The sequence below is a fragment of the Coenobita brevimanus genome, chromosome 93 (genome assembly GCF_032717465.1).
Source record: "Coenobita brevimanus isolate Jiangsu-jjx chromosome 93, ASM3271746v2, whole genome shotgun sequence".
NCBI lineage: Eukaryota > Metazoa > Arthropoda > Malacostraca > Decapoda > Coenobitidae > Coenobita > Coenobita brevimanus.
Genome location: NC_137046.1, coordinates 11,637,038 through 11,655,788, shown reverse-complemented (window position 1 = coordinate 11,655,788; position 18,751 = coordinate 11,637,038). Strand labels below are relative to the sequence as shown.

Below are 18,751 nucleotides of genomic sequence, written 5' to 3'. Positions count from 1 at the left end.
AAAAGGGGGATTAGTAGTGGTAGTGCCAGTAATTGTAGTAACAGATTCAGCAGTCTTGTGCTAACGTTGTTTGCGTGGGGGTGATGATGTGAGGAATAATGTAATACAGTAGGGGTTATAGGACCGGATGACTAGAAACCCCCAAGGAATATGACGGCTCGCAGTACGAGGATACCGGGACGTAAGAGCAGTAAAAGAGGCAGAGACTCAAGGAAAATAATGCACTTATGAGGCGAAGCAACAGTTAAGGCCTGGATAACGTGGCGTAGCAGGATACCACAGTTGGATCATCGTTGTCTCATACTATTCTGTGTTGTTTGCATCTAATTTCATTTGGTTATAGAAAATTATTGGTGAATGCTTTCCTCTGCTCATCCAATGTAGTTTCCCAGCTTTCCTGTCACTTCTTACTGTTTTTCTTTCCTTTACAGATGGCTTTACATTCAGCGACAAGCCAAATGGTTTCCCGTAAGCCAAGAAACCATTTACAGCTCTGGATGGTAACCATATAACCGAACTATACGTGCTTCCTACGTGTCAACAAGTGGGTTGGAGGAGGGTTAGTGCCCCTCCCCGTAAAACAAATAACTCAAGGTCAAATGGCCATCCCTTAAGGGATTATGGCGTCTGGCAATAGATAGACAGATAAATTGATAGAAAATAATTGCAACATTTATAACCATCCGCACAGCTACTGTGGAAATCAGCACTAAATTCCCAATCATTCTATATTATACCTTTAACAATCCAGGAATAGGATATTCACAAATATTATCACTACAGTGATAATGACCAGTTGCAGCTTATATACAACTGGCTCGGTGCTTTATTTGGATAATAATGCAAAAGAGATGGGTCATGTCTGGACCAGTTTCACAGGACACCATGATAACTCAATAGTCTGTCATATGCTATGTATGTAACGAACGCATAATGTTTGTCAGGTGAATAGCATGGAAATGTTTCGGACCCAATGTCATTAGGTTTCTCACTGTTCGCCTCGTAGCTCAGTTCCAAACTACGGTACCACTCACGGTTGTCCGTTCGTCTGCCCTCTCTCTAACCCTGACTTCCACTTCCTTCCACCGAGGGGGGTACAGAAACTTTGGTGCGTGGGTGTACTCCTAATAGCAATAGAGTTCCAAATTGGAGACATCCAAAATATTCCAGAACTTTCTTATTATGTAGCACTCTAAATGCTTTAGCATACAAACTGAAATTAAATCTAAATATTACATAATAAGAAATAGTCATCCGATTAAAACATTATGGAGCGATATAAAAGAAAACAAATTAATGCATAACTTAACAAAATACCTCAGCTCACAACATCAGGCTACCTGGCAACTCTGACAAGCAGCTCAAAATGCGAGAATTATCCGGAATTTTCCACTGTCATCTAACTAGTACTCCTGTATCTTAACACCATTTTTGTTCCAGTCCAAAAAAGCAATTTAGACTGGGGGGCTGGTCAATTACACTTCCACGAGGGTGTTGTCTTTATATTTCTCATTTGGGCTGCAAACCTACTCTTGAATGAATTTATATGAAACTGATATGAAATATAAAAACTATGAACATGATGGAGGAAACAAAAATAACGGCTCAAATAATTAGCTAAACAGGTAGTTGAAAGAAAAAACTTATCTCCAGTATCACTTGTATAAACAGCTTGGCTCATTGTGGATTATTAAATAGACATTAATAGATTTTTCACACATTCTTTTTCCTACAGCTCTGTAAAAGAAAATAGCAATTGACACATTTATATCATAACTAGTTACCTCGCAACAGAATATACAGGATGTCTGCAACTGATATGTTCCAAAATGACAGCAGCCACAAGCAATATCATTTCATATATCAGTTTTCACCTCGCACTGTACAAGTTATCAACCATATTTTATTGAAACCCAGGTAAGTAAGAAAGAAAAACCAAGAGAAATATGATAATACAAACATAAATAAAATAATAAAAATCGTAACTGAAGTAATGTTCTGTAAACACACATTCATATTAAGCCATTTTCGGATATGTAACCGATTAAACAATTCAGGTTGCAATTATAAATCATTCCATGTTTATTGCTAAATGCTTCAAACACAACTGTACAATGATAAGATATCATACCAATGACAAGAATAATATTGACGACCACCTCCTTCGGTGGCATGGAGGTAAATTTACTACCATGCACTTTCCTTCCATTTACGCTCAGAACAAGAATGCATGAAACGAGCTTGGCGTCTCCCTACTCTTCGCCTGGGTTGCCAAAGCCCATTGTTGTTACCTTCAGTAAGCTAGGAAACATATTCCAATAAAGTTTCATGTCATTTGATCAAATAGTTAATGAGGTACTGATGGTTGTGCCAAGTGGCGTTATCAAGGTTCAGTGATATTTTTCAGTTAAATTTTTACATACTATACTGTAGGTGAGTTTTGAGATCTAGTGTGCTACTACAGGTGTTAATGTAAGTTTTCTCCACCCCAGGCAGTGTATGTGAGGATGCTATTGATGCTTTTGCTAGTTTCCTTGACTGTGGTGGTGGCAGCTTGGTGGTACTCCAGGTCGCACCACAGTTACTGGGCTTCAATGGGGATCCCAACAAAACCCCGCTTGCCATTTATTGGCAGCTTACACGAAGGCCTTCTAATGCGTACAAGGATTGTTCTTGATGAAGTGAGTCACATAAGATTATTGGTAGCAATTTGATATATTTTTCTACCATTTTTTCCTGCTATTAAGTGTACCGCATGATAACTAAGGCAATGATTGTAAAAAAGTGATGCTTAAAGAAAAATTCACTGCTGGGCAAGAATTTTATTATAAAAAGTTGCATTATTCTTCCAGGTATACAAGAAATATGGTGGGTCGAAGTTATGTGGAAGATATGAAGGTTTTCGACCAGTGCTGGTTATTGGCGATCCAGATATTTTGAGGGATGTTTTGGTTAAGGACTTTGATCACTTCGTTGACAGACGACCCATTGGGAGCCAAGACGATAATGTGATGAAAGAGATGGTGGGTATTAAAACTGGTGATGAGTGGAAGATTCTGCGTTCCATCTTATCTCCTACCTTCTCCTCAGGCAAGATGAAGAAAATGTTCCCTCTTGTGTGCGAGAAAGCCGACTTGTTCGTGTCCTCATGTCTTAAAGATGCAGTAGAGGATCCCACTATAGACATGAAGGACAAGACTGGCAGGTTTACCATGGACACAATTGCTTCATGTGCCTTTGGTATAGAATGCAACTCTCTCACCCAAGAAAAGCCAGAGTTTGCTCAAAAGGCTGACCAATTTTTCTGTATGACACGAATGAAGGTTTTGCAAATTATTCTAACAAAAATGTTTCCAAAATTTGCCAGTGCCATTGGAATAAAAGTATTTGCATCTGAGACGGAGTTCTTCAGTGAGGTTGCAAAAATAACTATCAAGTCTCGTGAGGGTGGCCAGAAGAGAGGCGACTTCTTAGACCTGATGCTGGAGGCGCGAGCTGAGGACAGTGACTCCAACAGTACTATGCCAGCTAAACATGGTTAGGTGTTTGTTTATTTTATTCTTATCATGCCTCATTACTTTCATTCTCTGTGAGGTTAAAACCGTTGTTTATGTAATCATTATCACATTTGTTTATTTCTCTTTTTCCATCTAATTTGGTTCAGACTGGTTAATCTGATAGCATTCCCCCATCTTGCTCTGTGCTGCATCTGCTCTATAACACCTTTGTATTTATGGTCAGCACACACCAACTTGTCCCCTGTCTTCCTCAAACTATATTTGTCAACGGCCTGGAGACTCACTCCTATATCTCCACACCCTTCTCCCTGAGTCCATTGTCCCAGCATGTGCAGACCATTCCAGGATCCTCCTTTCTGCTTCCTTCCTGATGCTTTCCACGTCCAGCCACCTTCTTGCCTCTTCTGATGATGTTTTGTGATCTGGCTTCACTCCACATAACGATCGGAACATGCAAACGTCATTTTGTTCCAGCAGAGTAGCAAGGGCTTCAAAAATGGGGAAGAAAAGAGACGAGCACACATTAAATAATCTACAGTTCCATATAGGAGAGCCAATGGGGGTGAGTCAAAGTTCTAAGCCCCTTCCCCTCCCACATGGCAGCATCATTGTTTTGTTCTCGTATTAGTATCTCCTCTTTTGCACACCATGTTTGAATCCCATACGATATGACACTCCCAGCAAAGGTGCCAAACTTTCCTTTGTGGACAATGAATGCACTCGAGATACAAGGAGGGGTAGCAGTTCTCAGAACAATTTATAGCAACTACACAACATTGCAATAGCGTTCTGATCAGCAACACACACACACATACACACACACACACACACAAGCATTAAACAGGAAGTTTAAAAAAAAATCCAAAGGTAGTCAGAGATTCAGTAGATATAAACAAATCTATAGTAATCACTGGTATAGAAGAGGAAGAAGTAAAAAACAAGATCACAAGAGACAAAAAGGAGATGGCAAATGTAATGAGCTTACTGAAAGAAGTATCAGAGGAAATCTGTAGTAAAGACATAGAGGAACACAAAAGGTTAGGGAAATACGAGAAAAGTAAGACAAGACCTCTAAAGGTGACTTTCCAGAGTGTAAATACTGTGAAGGAGATACTAAAAAATGCAAAGAATCTCATGGAAAAAGAGGAGTTCAAAAATGTAAGGATAAAAAGATGCCTAACACAAAAGGATCTGGAATTACTGAAAGAGAAGAGGGAGGAAGCAAAAACAAAAAATGAGGAATGATCAGAAGAGGAGAAGAACACATTTTTTTACAAAGTAATAGGATTGCAGGTACGAAAGTGGTACACAAACAGGAGGGAATAAAAAGGAGGAAGGTAGTAGAACCATGTCATGACAAGTAAATAAACAAGATGATAAAGTTGATGTACTCAAATGTGGATGGAATGGTATCTAAATTACTAGAGATGAATGATTATGTCAGAGAAAATGAACCACAAATGATATGCCTAACTGAAACAAAATTAACACCAAGGATATCCAATGATATACTAAACTTAGAGGAATACACTATATGGAGAAGAGACAGAAATTAAAAAAAAAAAAAAAAAAAGGAGAAATTATAATATTAACTAAGAAAAATCTAAAACTCAATGAAATAAAACTAGATATACCATCAAAAGTAGAACTGACTGCAGTAGAGATCAACACATCTGAAGGGAAAGTAATTGTAGCCAATTTGTACATGCCACCCAGATCAAACACATGGGAAAGAGACGAATATGAGGACCTGGCAGAGAGTACAATTCAGAGTTTAAGATCATTATTACATAAAATGGAAGAGAAATCGGAAAGAATTATACTAACTGGAAATTTTAATACAAATATAAATTGGAATACTCTAGATATAATTAGCCAAGAAAGCTGTTGGGACCAAAAGCTCCTGGATCTCGTGCAAGAGTTTTTCCTAACGCAACATGTGAGGGAAACCACCAGAAAAAGAGGACTCGATGTACCCCCTGTGGCGGGGGGGACACAACCTGGCCGCACTATGGGGTGGTACTACTACTCTGCGGCCAGGTTGTGTTTGGAAGAATACTGCCACCGTATTCCCTGCGTGTCGTAAAAGGCGACTAAAAGGGGCGGGGTGAGGGGACTAGGGACCCCCTCCTCTGTTTTTTAGTTCCTAAAAAGAGACAGGCCAGAGAAAGGGATGGGGGATGGAGTTATCCCCGTACCTTGAAGATTGGGTCTATGAATGTGCGTGGATGTAGTACGATTGAGGCTAAAAGGGAGGAGATTGGGAGAATGTTTGTGAGAAGAAAGTTGGATGTGTTAGCTTTGAGTGAAACGAAGATGAAAGGGAAGGGGGAATCTATGTTTGGAAGTGTGAATGGAAGATTGTCAGGTGTTGATAGAGGAAGGGCAAGAGAAGGTGTGGCCTTGTTAGTGAGTCCAGAAGTACAGCAATGTGTGATTGAATGGAAGGAGGTGTCATCGAGACTGATGTGGGTGAAAGCGAAATTTGAACGTGAGTTGTGGGTGTTTGTGAGTGCATATGGTCCTGGTAGTGAAAGGGATGAACAAGAGAGGGAGTCTTTCTGGAATGATGTTGATAAGTGTCTGCAGAGTTTTGGGGCGAATGTGAATGTGGTAATGATGGGAGATCTGAATGCTAGAGTGGGAAATGTAGCAGTTGAAGGCGTAGTTGGTATGCATGGTGTGCCTGGAAGAAATGAAAATGGGGAACGAATGATAGCGATGTGTGTTGAGCAAGAGATGGTGATTGGGAATACGCTGTTTGAGAAGAAAGATATTTATAAGTATACATGGGTGAGACAGGAGGGTGGAAGGGTTGTTGATAGAGCTTTGATGGATTATGTGGTTGTGTCTAGGAATGTAATAGGAAGATTGTTGGATGTGAGAGTTCTGAGAGGGGAGGGTGGAGGTATGTCTGACCACTACCTGGTGGAGGGAAAGTTAAGAGTAGGTAAGAGATGGGTAAGAGCGAGGAGGGTTAGGTGTGGCAGGGAGGTTTTGAAAGTGAGTGAGTTGGATAAAAGAGTGAAAAAGATAGAGTATCAGGAGAAATTGAAAGATGAGTGGAACGCAGTGAAAGATCGGGAAAATGGCAGCGTGGAGGAGGAATGGCAGTTGTTTAAGAGTGCTGTGGTGGGGCATGCAGAAGAGGTGTGTGATGTGAGACGTGTGGGTAGTGGTGTAAGAAAAGGAAATGAATGGTGGTGCGAGGAAGTAAGTATGGCTGTGGCTGAGAAGAGACCTGCATATGAAGTGTGGCTGCAGAGGAAGGATGAGATGTCATATGAAAGGTATAAGGAAAAGAGGAATAGAGCGAGAAGGGCTGTGCGTGATGCTAAAGTGGCAGCAGATGAGAGGTGGGGTAGGCGGCTGACAGAGAATTTGCAACAGAATAAGAAAATGTTTTGGAAGGAGGTGAAAAGGGTGCAAAAGGGAGAGTCTGGGAAGGAAGAACGAGTAAAAGCAGAGGATGGAAGGATGTTAATTGAGATGGATGCAGTAAGGAAGAGATGGGCAGAGTATTTTGAAAGATTGTTAAATGTAGAGGAGGAAAGGGTGGCTGAGATTGTGGCGGATAGATGGGTGCAAGGAATAAATGTGTTGGGAGAGTTGAATGATTCTTTGATCACGAAGGAGGAAGTGGAGAAGGCAGTAAAGGAGATGAAAACAGGGAAAGCTGCAGGTATGGATGGGTGTGCTGTGGAATGCCTGAAGGGTGGTGGAGTGACTATTGTTGACTGGTTAGTAAGATTGTTGAATGTGTGCTTTGAGAAAGGTATGGTGCCAATTGACTGGGCAAGTGCTTGTGTGGTCCCGTTGTATAAAGGCAAGGGTGATAAGTATGAATGTACTAGCTTTAGGGGTATAAGTCTGTTGAGTGTTGTAGGTAAGGTGTATGGTAGAGTGTTAATTATGAGAGTTAGAGAGGGTACAGAGGGAGTGATTAGTGATGAGCAGTGTGGCTTTAGGAGAGGGAGGGGATGCGCTGATCAGGTGTTTGCTGTGAGACAAGTGTGTGAAAAGTATTTAGCGAAAGGCAAGGATGTGTTTTGGGCATTTATGGATTTAGAGAAAGCGTATGATAGAATTGATAGGGAGGCTTTGTGGACTGTTTTAAGATTGTATGGACTTGATGGTAGGTTACTAAAAGGGGTGAAAAGTTTTTATGTAAATAGTAGGGCGTGTGTAAGAGTGGGAAATGCTGTGAGTGATTGGTTTCCCGTGAAAGTGGGGCTGCGACAGGGATGTGTGATGTCGCCTTGGTTGTTTAATATTTACATGGATGGTGTTGTAAGGGAGGTGAATGCAAGAGTTTTAGGTGGTCTGAGTCTGGTAAATGTTAATGGTGGAGAGTGGAATCTGAAGCAGCTGCTGTTTGCAGATGATACTGCACTGGTGACTGATTCAGAGGAGAGATTGAGACAGTTGGTAGAGGAGTTTGGAAGGGTGTGTGAAAGGAGGAAATTGAAAGTAAATGAGAATAAGAGTAAAGTGATGAAGTGTACGAGGTTGATAGATGGTAGGGGGATGAATATAGTTTTGAATGGTGAGTTGCTTGAGGAGGTAGATTTTTTTAAATATCTAGGGTCACATGTTGCTGTGGATGGAAGAATATATGCAGAAGTGAAGTTTAGAATAAATGAAGTAGGAAAGGTGCTGGGAGAAATGAAAAAAGTGTTTAAATGTCGTTCGCTTAGAATGGATGTAAAGAGAAGGCTGTATGAGGGTGTTGTGGTACCGACTGCATTATATGGGGCTGAAACATAGAATATGGGTGTAGCAGAGAGGAAAAGTTTGAATGTAATGGAGATGAGGTGTCTGAGGAGTATGTGTGGAGTGACACGTATGGATCGGGTGCGAAATGATGAAGCGCGAAGGAGAACTGGAGTTGTTCGGGAGATGGCTGGTAGAGTTGAGCAGAGGGTGTTGCGATGGTTTGGGCATATGGAGAGAATGGATAATGAGCGATTGGTGAAAAAGATAACTAGATCTGATGTGAGAGGTGTAAGGCTGAGAGGAAGACCACGAATAGGATGGATGGACAGTGTGAAGAGAGCGCTGGATGCGAGAGGGATGTCTGTTGAGCAAGGAAGAGTGGCTGTGCGTGACAGAAATAAATGGAGAGAAATTGTGACTGAATAAGTGATGACGCAGCCCTGAGGGGATATTCTCCCGCATTTGGTCTGATCAGCTAGTCAGGTTAGGTGCGGGTAAGGGGATGGGTCTGTTATGATGTGGCAGGGGTAAACCAGTTCTGCTGTCGGGCCCTGCTGCGGATGTCACTGATTGCATTGTGCAGTTGACCCTTGTGCGGTGTGGTGCGGTGAGGATCTGTCCGTTCTCCCCTTTGGGGCTAAGATGTGAATGAATATGTTTGAATGGATGAGTAAATGGAGAGTGTGGTCGTCCTGTCTCGGCTACCTCCCTTTCCTTGGGGGAAGCAGCCTAGGTATATAGATAGATAGATAAGAAAATGATATTGACAGTTTAATATATCACCCTCCACTCGGCAAAAGCGATCATGCAGTACTAAATTACAACTTCAGGATAGCATATGACATAGTTAACAGCAATGAAAGTTACAAAAAGAGCCTAAACTATAAAAAGGGAAATTATCAAGACCTAAAGAAGTATTTCTTAGAAGTTGATTAGGAAAATGAGCTTAGAGGACAAGATTTCAATGCTGTATATAAAAAATTCTGTGAATTTTATGAAATGGGAGTCCAGAAGTACATCCCACAGCACAAAGAAGAAGATAAAAAAATACAGAAATGGTTCAATACAGAATGTAAAAAATCAAAAGAAAGAAGAGATTTGTTGTGGAATAGATACAGAAGACACAATAGTGAAAGGGCGTATAATAATTACAAACAGGCAAGAAACGATTATACAAGAATAAGGAGGGAAGCCCAAAAACAGTTTGAGGGGGATATAATAAATAAAAGTAGTGATCAACCAAAGCTGTTTTACAGCTACATCAGAAGCAAAACCAAAGTAAAAGATATAATACAAACCATTACGGACGAGCAAATCACTTATACACAAGAGAAGGATATTTGTGAAGCACTAAATAAGAATTTCCAATTAGTTTTTACAGAAGAAAAAAATTTTGAGAGGGACTATGTGGAACATGCATGTCCACACATACTACCAGATATACAAATAACAGAAAAAGTAATAAAGGAGGAGTAAAGTAAATTAGACAGAGGAAAAGCAAGTGGTCCTGATAAAATTTCATGTTGGGTACTACGAGAATGTGCAAAGGAGTTAAGTAAACCATTATTTTTAATTTTCAAGAAATCCTTGAGTCAAGGTAAACTACCTGATATTTGGAAGAAAGCAAATATTGTCCCCTTATTCAAGAAAGGAAATAGACAAAATCCTCTCAACTACCGACCAGTATCACTGACCAGTGTTGTAAGCAAGGTATCAGAAAAGCTTAGAAGAAAAGCTTGGGTAAATCATCTAGAAGAACACAGTATGATAACAGAAAGACAGTTTGGTTTCAGAAAAGGAAAATCATGTGTTACTAATCTGTTGAGCTACTATGACAGAGTAACAAACACAATACAGGAAAGAGAAGGATGGGTGGACAGTGTCTATTTAGATTTCAAGAAAGCATTTGACACAGTACCACACCAAAGGCTTTTATGGAAATTGTACCATCAAGGAGGAATTCGAGGCAAACTGTTTTGTTGGATGCAAGATTTTCTCATAAAAAGAGAAATGAGAACAGTACTAAGGGGAAACTACTCATCATGGAAAGAAGTGACTAGTGGAGTACCACAGGGTTCAGTGCTGGCACCAATCATGTTTTTAGTGTATATAAATGATTTAAACAGTAACACTGGAAATGAGAGCTATCTGAATATGTTTGAAGATGATACAAAAATACAAAGGAGAATTCCTAACACAGACTCTTGTAAAGAGCTACAAGAAGAATTAAATAAACTTCATGAATGGAGTAATACATGGCAAATGGAATTCAATGAGGACAAGTGTCATGTAATCAAGTTTGGTAAAAGTGGAAAAAGACCTGACTGGGATTATAAGTTAGGAAGTAAAACCCTATACACATCAGAAAGAGAGAAGGACCTAGGTGTGATTATCAATAACAGACTGTCTCTGGCTGACCACATCAGCGAGAAGGTACGGAACATATATACACTGCTTGCAAATATGAGAATAGCATTCGCATACATAAATGAAGACATGCTAAGAAGGATAGTAACATCATTCATTAGACCAACCCTGGAATATGCATCAGTAGTCTGGAGTCCTCATCTCAAAAAACACATAGACAAGATTGAAAAAGTTCAAAGGGCTGCTACAAGATGGATACCAAGCTTAAGGGACCTAAGCTACGAAGAAAGACTAAATAAACTGAATCTATTAACACTACAGGAGAGAAGGAAAAGAGGTGACATGATAATGCTATATAAGTGCATATCAGGGAAGGAGAAAATAGACATAAATGATTACTTAACATATGGAGAAGCATCAGCAAGAGGGCACTGCAAAAAACTGCATAAGAGAGGTGATAAAGACGTAAGGAAATTCAGTTTCCCAAACAGACCAATTGATGAGTGGAATGCACTACCGAATGAAATAGTGTGTGCCAAAACAATTTACAAATTTAAGGATATGTACGATAAATATGGTTTAAGACACGGGACAGTACGAGCTTGACTCATTCCTGTAAAGATATAATTAGGTAAGAACACACACATACACACACACACACACACACACACACGCACGCACACACACACACACACACACACACACACACACACACACACACACACACACATACACACGCACACACACACACACACACACACACACACACACACACACACACACACACACACACGGTAGCCGACAAACGAATATATGATGTACACATACTGTGGTTGTAGTTGGTGGCGACCTTCATCCACACACTTGATTTAGAGCTACTTACTTCATCCTTCACATTTTTCATTCTTTTTCTATTTCTGCCATTATTCCTGTTACTTTTATCACCCCTCTCTACACTTCGGGTGCGTACTAAGTGAAAAACGTAGTGGTTTCTTGTAATCCAGTTAGGACTGATAATGCTGGGTGGTAACCTTATATCCAAGTAATGGGGTGATGTGGAGTATACTACGGAGCCCCTGTACACTGGGTAGAGAGCTGCCAATGCTTTTTCCATCCAGGACATTCATCCAGGAACATACCTCCACATTCTTCTCTGTGTGTCACTGTGGCGAGGCGTTGTCTGCTGCAAGGGAAGATCAATTCACTGCATGAGACGGCCCTGCAGGAGCGTTTGCATGCTTGCTGCTGTTGATCTGTATGCTCGGCCAGACAGATCATCGCTGCTCAGTGACAGCATATATTGTATGCACCATGTTGATGCTGATGTTTTGGCCACATTGCAATGTGGACAAAGTGCATTCTTTGAGTTGTATTCTATGAAGGTGTTGTTGTAGGGAAGTGTAGTGATCGCATAACACTCTAGCTAGATATATTCATGTCTCTCTTGATAGGATATTTTCTGACGAAGATTTTTTCCGGTTGAATGTTTACGATGAATGTGGTTTTTGTCTGTCTGAATGGATTGGATGGCTGTGGTAGTTATGTGTTTATAAGTCTGTAGTGTGGTGTTGTATGGAAGAGGGGGGGGGGTTGATGTTGCCGAGATGCTTTGTGTAGTGTTTGGTAGTTTTTTTTTTTTTGGGGGGGAAAGAGGGGATACGGTGATGTGATATGAATTTACAAGAGGGAAAAAAGTCTTGAGCCAGTGCAGTAAAGTACCTGTCTCTTATTTTTGCATGATCTTCAGTTGGATGTTTTTTTGTTTCTTGTTCCAAATTATATAGGTTTGTGTTTCTTCGCATATTCTGTTATTAGTTTTGTTTTACTTTTCAAGTTAATTCATTTTTTGTATGTTTACTGCTCAACATGGGTCAGAAGAAGTCAGATTAATTATACTGAAATGTTTAGGTCTAAACAGTTTTCAGACAGGTTTCTTTTTGTCAAAAGATAGAGCATATGAGTGTCTTCATGGCATTGAGTTTGCAGGATGCCTTTGAACTAATGTTACTCGTATGGTGAGAAAAGGCCATGAATTTAGCTAAAGTAGATACTAAAACTTAGGGGTGTTTTCCCAGAATGAGTGATTAAAGTATGTCATACAAATTGGGGTGTTTTACCCAAAGAGTGGTTAGATGGAGAAAGGTATTGGATGTTGTGTTTCAGATTCGAGTATTAACCCACCCCGTCCCGTCGACGTATGGGTACGTTGCAACGATTTGCATTTGCCAGTCCCAGCGACGTACCGGTACGTCGTGCAATTGCACAGTGCATAATTTCGACAATTTTCAAATTTCGCGCTTGATTTGCGGTACGTATCCTCGCATGACCTTCCCCTACCTGCCACCAGGCAAGGACACTCGGCGACCCCGCGTGACCCGCGCTAACCTGCCACTCGTCCACTCACCTGGTAGCAACGGTCCTGCTCAGACATGGCTAAGAGAGGTCTCTCAGAGGGCGAAAATCAAGCCGCCCTGGACGCCTTTACAGGCAACAGTGATTCCCCAGTGGACGACGAGGTTGTGGATAAAGATCATGTGCAGCCAGAGGAGGAAGAAACCACCAGCAGTGACGAAGAAGTCCCGTCTCCCAGGAAGCGGCAGTATGTGACTTACCGTGCTGCTAGAGAGGGGCAGCAGGCCAAGAAGCCACGTGCAACATCCTATGCCTATCCCTAACGTGATTTGGAACCAGATTTCGATGACGAGGACGAGGACGAGGACGGAGTCATGGGACATGCTGCCACGTGGTATAGACGTGAGGTAATCACTCATCGTGGCCCAGAGCGCACACCACGTCGGACGAGCAGGTATGGGCCTAGTATTTTGTTTGGGGAGTTAGGAAGTGCCGTGGAGGGAGTGGGGAGTGAAAGGGAAAGTACAGGGAGGATTAGGGAAAGTGAGAGTGACGTGAGTGAGTCATTGCTCTCCCTAGGAAGTGTGAGGCGGCGTAGTGTATCACGTGGGCGAGTGCGGGTGCGTTCAGTATCACGTGGGGTTGTGAGGGAGGGGGAAGGTGGGGAGGAACCACTCCCAAGCACGTCTTATGCTCCCCAATATCTCCTAACACGTGGTCGAGTTAGGGTGCGTGAGAAAGCACGTGGTGTTGTCATGGAGGGGGAAGGTGGGGAGGAACCACTCCCCAGCACGTCTTCTGCTCCCCAATATTCCACTACTTCATCCCCACAGCCCCCTAAAGTTCCTCAAGGCCGTAAGGTTAAGGGAAAGGGAAAGGGTAAAGGCAGAGGGAAGAGGAGTGACAGTGGGGAAGCCCTCTGCACTCCTCTCCCCCACCTCCCCCACCAGGATCTCCTCCCCACCCAGACAAAGGCGGTGATGGGGATGATGGGGACGAGGGATTTGTGGGATGGAATTGGGAGGATGGGAGTGATTTTTCTCCCCTCATTCACCCCTTCACTGAGCAGGGGCGCTCTGGCTGCATTGCTCCCGGAATTCACCATAATTCCACCAGGTTGGATTTTTTCCACCTGTTTTTTAGTGAGGCATTCGTGGAGCAGATTGTTTACCAAACCAACCTTTTTGCAAGCACCCAGCGCCTTGAGAGTGAAAGATTGGGAACAAGGAGTAGGCATTCTATCATATATGATTACCCTGTCTCCCTTTCAGAAATGTTCCTACTTTTTGCCCTAGTCCTTTTGATGGGTATTATACGAAAGAACAGAATTCCTGCTTACTGGACAAGGGACCCTGTTATGTTTACCCCAATATTTGGGCAAGTGATGAGCCGTAATTGGTTTAAACAAATTCTAAGTCGCCTCCATTTCTATGATGCTCATGATCCTGCAAATGCGAATGACACTGATAAAATGAGGCAAATTAGGTTGGTCTTTGATCACCTGAGGCAAACCTTTCGTTCCTCATTCTATCCCTAAAGAGACCTCGTCATAGACGAGAGTCTCGTGTTGTGGAGAGGCAATATTTCATTTAGGCAGTATATACCCAGCAAAAGGCACCGTTTTGGGTTCAAGATCTTTGTTATGTGCGACTGTAGGACTGGATACGTGCAAGACATAGTCTTGTACACCGGTGCACAGACAGACATAATAGAAGATCGAAGTATTGGACTGTCGGGAGCAGTGGTAAAGACGATGATAGAAGACTACCTTCATCGTGGTCACGTCCTCTACCTGGACAACTGGTACACTAGCCCTCTTCTCGCTCGTTATCTTCACATGCATGAAACGGGAGTCTGTGGAACCGTGAAGGTGAATCGGCGTCACTTGACCAAGGTAGGGCGGAAACTTGCCAGGAATGAGGTTGTCTTCTTCAAAGCCAACAACATCCTTGCAACTGTGTGGAACCACAATAGAGAAGTAAGCCTCTTGTCAACGGTTCACCGCCCCTTGATGCACCGTACTGATTCAGTTGATTACCGTAGCGAGAACAGGCGTAATATTTGGAAACCTGAGTGTGTCATGGACTATAACATAAACATGCGCCTCGTGGACCAGTCAGACTCCATGATATCGACGGTAGAGTGTGCCAGGACCACGATGAAGTGGTATAAGAAACTGTTCTTTCACTTGCTAGACATCACTGCTCTGAATTGCCACCACCTTCACGCCATGACAACAGGAGTTCAGGAAACCTTTGAAGGGTTTATGAGGGAGCTCACAAGAGAGATGTTTGCACGTTATGCTGTAGAAAGGCCCCAACATCGCACCCGCACTGCCCCTATTGCCCAAACTCCCCTGAGAATATCCGGCCGCCATTTCCCCACTCCTATCCCTCCCCAGCCAAACAGACCTAGGCCCCAACGCAGGTGTCACGTGTGTAGCAATTCCCGGGTGAGACTCACGACACAGAGGAAGGACACCCGCTATGAGTGAGTGGAGTGTGACGTGGGTCTCTGTATTCACCCATGTTTCAGCGAATATCACACGTTGATGCAATTCTGATATGGTGTGAATGCGACAGGACGCTGAAACTATGAAGCAAATGCGACAGACAGATGCTCAGTGAAATTATCAGTCATGTTGATCTCCAAATATTAGTATAAAGTGCATATGGGTATAACATAAGTGCAAAAATTGTATGTAAGTGTATAAATATGCTCTAAGTGGAAACATACATAGCAAGGGTTTTATGATGCGATATTCTGTTGCTCAGTGAAATAAATACCGCCCGTAATTATATAATTATTATTATTGGAAATGCTTACGGGTATAATATAAGTTCAAATTATTGTAAGTGCTGAAATATATTCTAAGTCAAATATTCATAGCGTGTGTATAGAGATGCGATATCCTGACGCTCAGTTGAATGAATAAGGCCCGTAATATTGAAAATAGAAGTCAACAAGTGGGAAAGTGTGTAATATATGTGAAGAATTATATACTAAGTGTGTGAGTATTATGTTGGTCGAAACATTCATTGCGAGGGTATTTTCATGCGATATTCTCACGCTCACTTGAATAAATAATGCCAGTAAGTATGTACAGTGCAGTATAGGGGTGTAAACGTGTGTAATGTAATTGGAGTGAATAAAGTAGAAGATGAAACACGAGTGTTTGAGATCGTGGTTGCTACGTGAATATGCGCTAGCATATCGCTAAATGCCCTCGTAATGAATGTAAATAATTGAAAACATTTACAGTGGTGGAGGAAAGGTTCTATGTAAAGGGAAAAATAATAGGAAAGTGATAAAACAATTGGGTATGTTGAAATACGAGTCATAGCACGTGCGCTTACTACGCTGATGTGCGCTTAACTTATGCTGCATGTCATCATAATGAATGAAAACATCTGAAAACACTTACAAACAGTTGTAATTGGTAAAATGTCATTGAAACAGAAGTATACAAGTAGAAAAAATGATATGTTGACTGATACAAGAAACTTAGCATATAGCATGTTATGACTCGGACCTAACTCGCTATGCTCGCGCGATGGTACAATGCTTATTTTTCATATATATGTGTCTGAAATCCATTATATTGTTACTGTTATTGTTTATTAGTTCAAATTCAATAAATATAGAGGTGTTGTGTGTTGTTTCTCCCAGTATTCCTTACCATAGAAAACGTGAGCGCCTGGCACGTCCATAAAAGAATACGATACCTGGCGTGGGGGACCTCACCTGTTCTGACCACTTATAGACCACGGTAAGCCCTTTCTTGGTGATTTTCCTTCGTTTCTCAACCTAAGCGGAAGTTTGAGCCAAAAAAAAAAAATTCCAAAAAGGCTCGGGACTGGGGGATGTCGGAGGTGCGGAAAACCTCGGGACGTGACGGGTTAATGGAGCGAAGAGGGTAATGACTGATTTGATTGGTGAGGCAATCTTTTTATTTTGTCTGAACCAAATTTCTAACGAGTATGCTTAAATTTGCTGCTGGAATTCTGCTTGGTTAGTTTTGGAGTATTGTGAAGGTATTGCCAAGTCGTAGGGATTTACTGAAAAGGGAAGGACTGACATGTGATACAGGAAATTGTTAATGAGTTAGAATGGACAGAGCCCTGTGGAATACCACTGGCTGGTATTCGTAATTAATAAATTTGGTGTTGGTAAAGTATCCTGGCATGTCTGCCTGAGAGAAAGTTGTCCAGCATTTCCTTTTTTATAATTTTCCCCCTTTTTTTGTGTCTAAGGGTTGTATTTACTAGGATGTGTTTACTAGGATGGGTCAATAACTTTGTTTGTAGCTACTATGATAGTTCTTAGTGGTGTTGGTTTCTCGCTGAAGGCATCAAATCTGAGTTACCATCGAGAGGTGGGTGGTAGTTCAGTGTTTGTTCGAAATCGAAGCTGGGAGTCAGGTTGAGGAATGTGGGGGTGATGTTCTTTAAGATAATTTTTTTTTTTTTTTTCATGATTTTGGATGATGTGCACAACAGAGATATTGGTCTTTATGATGGGGCACTATTGAAAGGTTTTCCTGGGTCTGATTATATTGATAACTAGCAGGGATACGTAGCGTTTCCCGGGCCAAAAAGAACACTAATCCTATTTGTTCTAGTTCAGTCTTTCTTTTTACTCCAGAAAGACCATGTAATTCTTACTGTATGCTTTTGAAGAGAGATTATAAGAGGTCCAGGAACTTCCTATTCCAGATTTCGCAGACTAATGCACAATATTTGTGTGCACTTGTTTAATTTTATTGGTGACCTCAAATATCCTCGGAGGTCAGCCTCACATAGCCTATGTCGGAAATGGAGTTCATTTGAGTCTCCATGCCAAAAATTGGGCTGCTGGGTCCAGTTGTTCAAGCGTGTATTACCAGTGACCTCAAATGACCTCCAACTGGTGACCTCAAATGACATCAGAGGTCAACCTAACATAGCCTATGTCCGAACTGGAGGTCATGTAAGTCTCCCTGCCAAAAATTGGGCTGCAGAGGTACCTGGCGTTTTCCTGGCCAAAAAGGCGAACACCGTAACGGTGACCTCAAACGACCCAGATCTGAAATAAGACCCCCTAAAACCATCCTTGGGACAGCCTGAACAGAAAATATATGGTTGGAGGTCTCTGGCTCTTGCTTGGGGTGAGGTTGAAGGACAAAGAACGCGGCTGTATTTTATATCCTGAGCTTTGCTTGCTTCTGGGTATCAAATACTTGATTGTGAGTCCAGAAGTTGAAAGTTTTAGTAAGGGAATTTACTGGTATAGGGCCAAGATGTTTTAAGTGTATGGCTGGAGGTTTTTGCATAGTTGACGATTTGTACTTGGGAATTAAATAGAGGTGATGCTTGTTTGTTTCATTTAATTTGTGTAATTTTTAAAATGGCTCTTTGACTATTCTTTTTTGTCGCATTTTCATGCATAATAATTGATAGGATATCTTGTTTGTTCATTCCTAGTGAGAATGATTTTGTCACTGACCAGCAGAACTTCGTGAGTTGGGGAAGGCGAGACTTTGGATGTGTTGATATTTCTTATTGCCTTCCGGAACTTGCTCCAGTTCTTTATGATAAAGGGTGCCCACAAAATTATTCCAATTTTCTTGAGTGTATGTTTTATAAGTTCATAAAATTAAACTGTTGTTTGGGTTTTGTAAAATTTCAGGCTCTGCTTGGGAGGGCTGCATCTTACTTTTTAAATTTAGTGTGTTTTCTGTCTTTGGTGAGGTATTTAATCTGAGGGGAGAAAATGGGGTTCAAATTTTTGGTGTTGCTACTAGGGATAAGAAATGTGCT

The 18,751-nt window shown here is 41.6% G+C and overlaps 1 protein-coding gene across 1 annotated transcript in view; it reads left to right on the top strand.

The window, feature by feature from the left end:
* The window catches only part of LOC145412360 (cytochrome P450 3A6-like), a 174,986-nt gene that overhangs the window by 42,864 nt on the left and 113,371 nt on the right, over window positions 1-18,751 (top strand). The window contains exons 3-4 of the mRNA XM_080282248.1: window positions 2,493-2,681; window positions 2,853-3,537. Of these exons, the coding sequence (XP_080138374.1) occupies window positions 2,493-2,681; window positions 2,853-3,537 (874 nt within the window). The remainder of the gene's footprint in view (window positions 1-2,492; window positions 2,682-2,852; window positions 3,538-18,751) is intronic.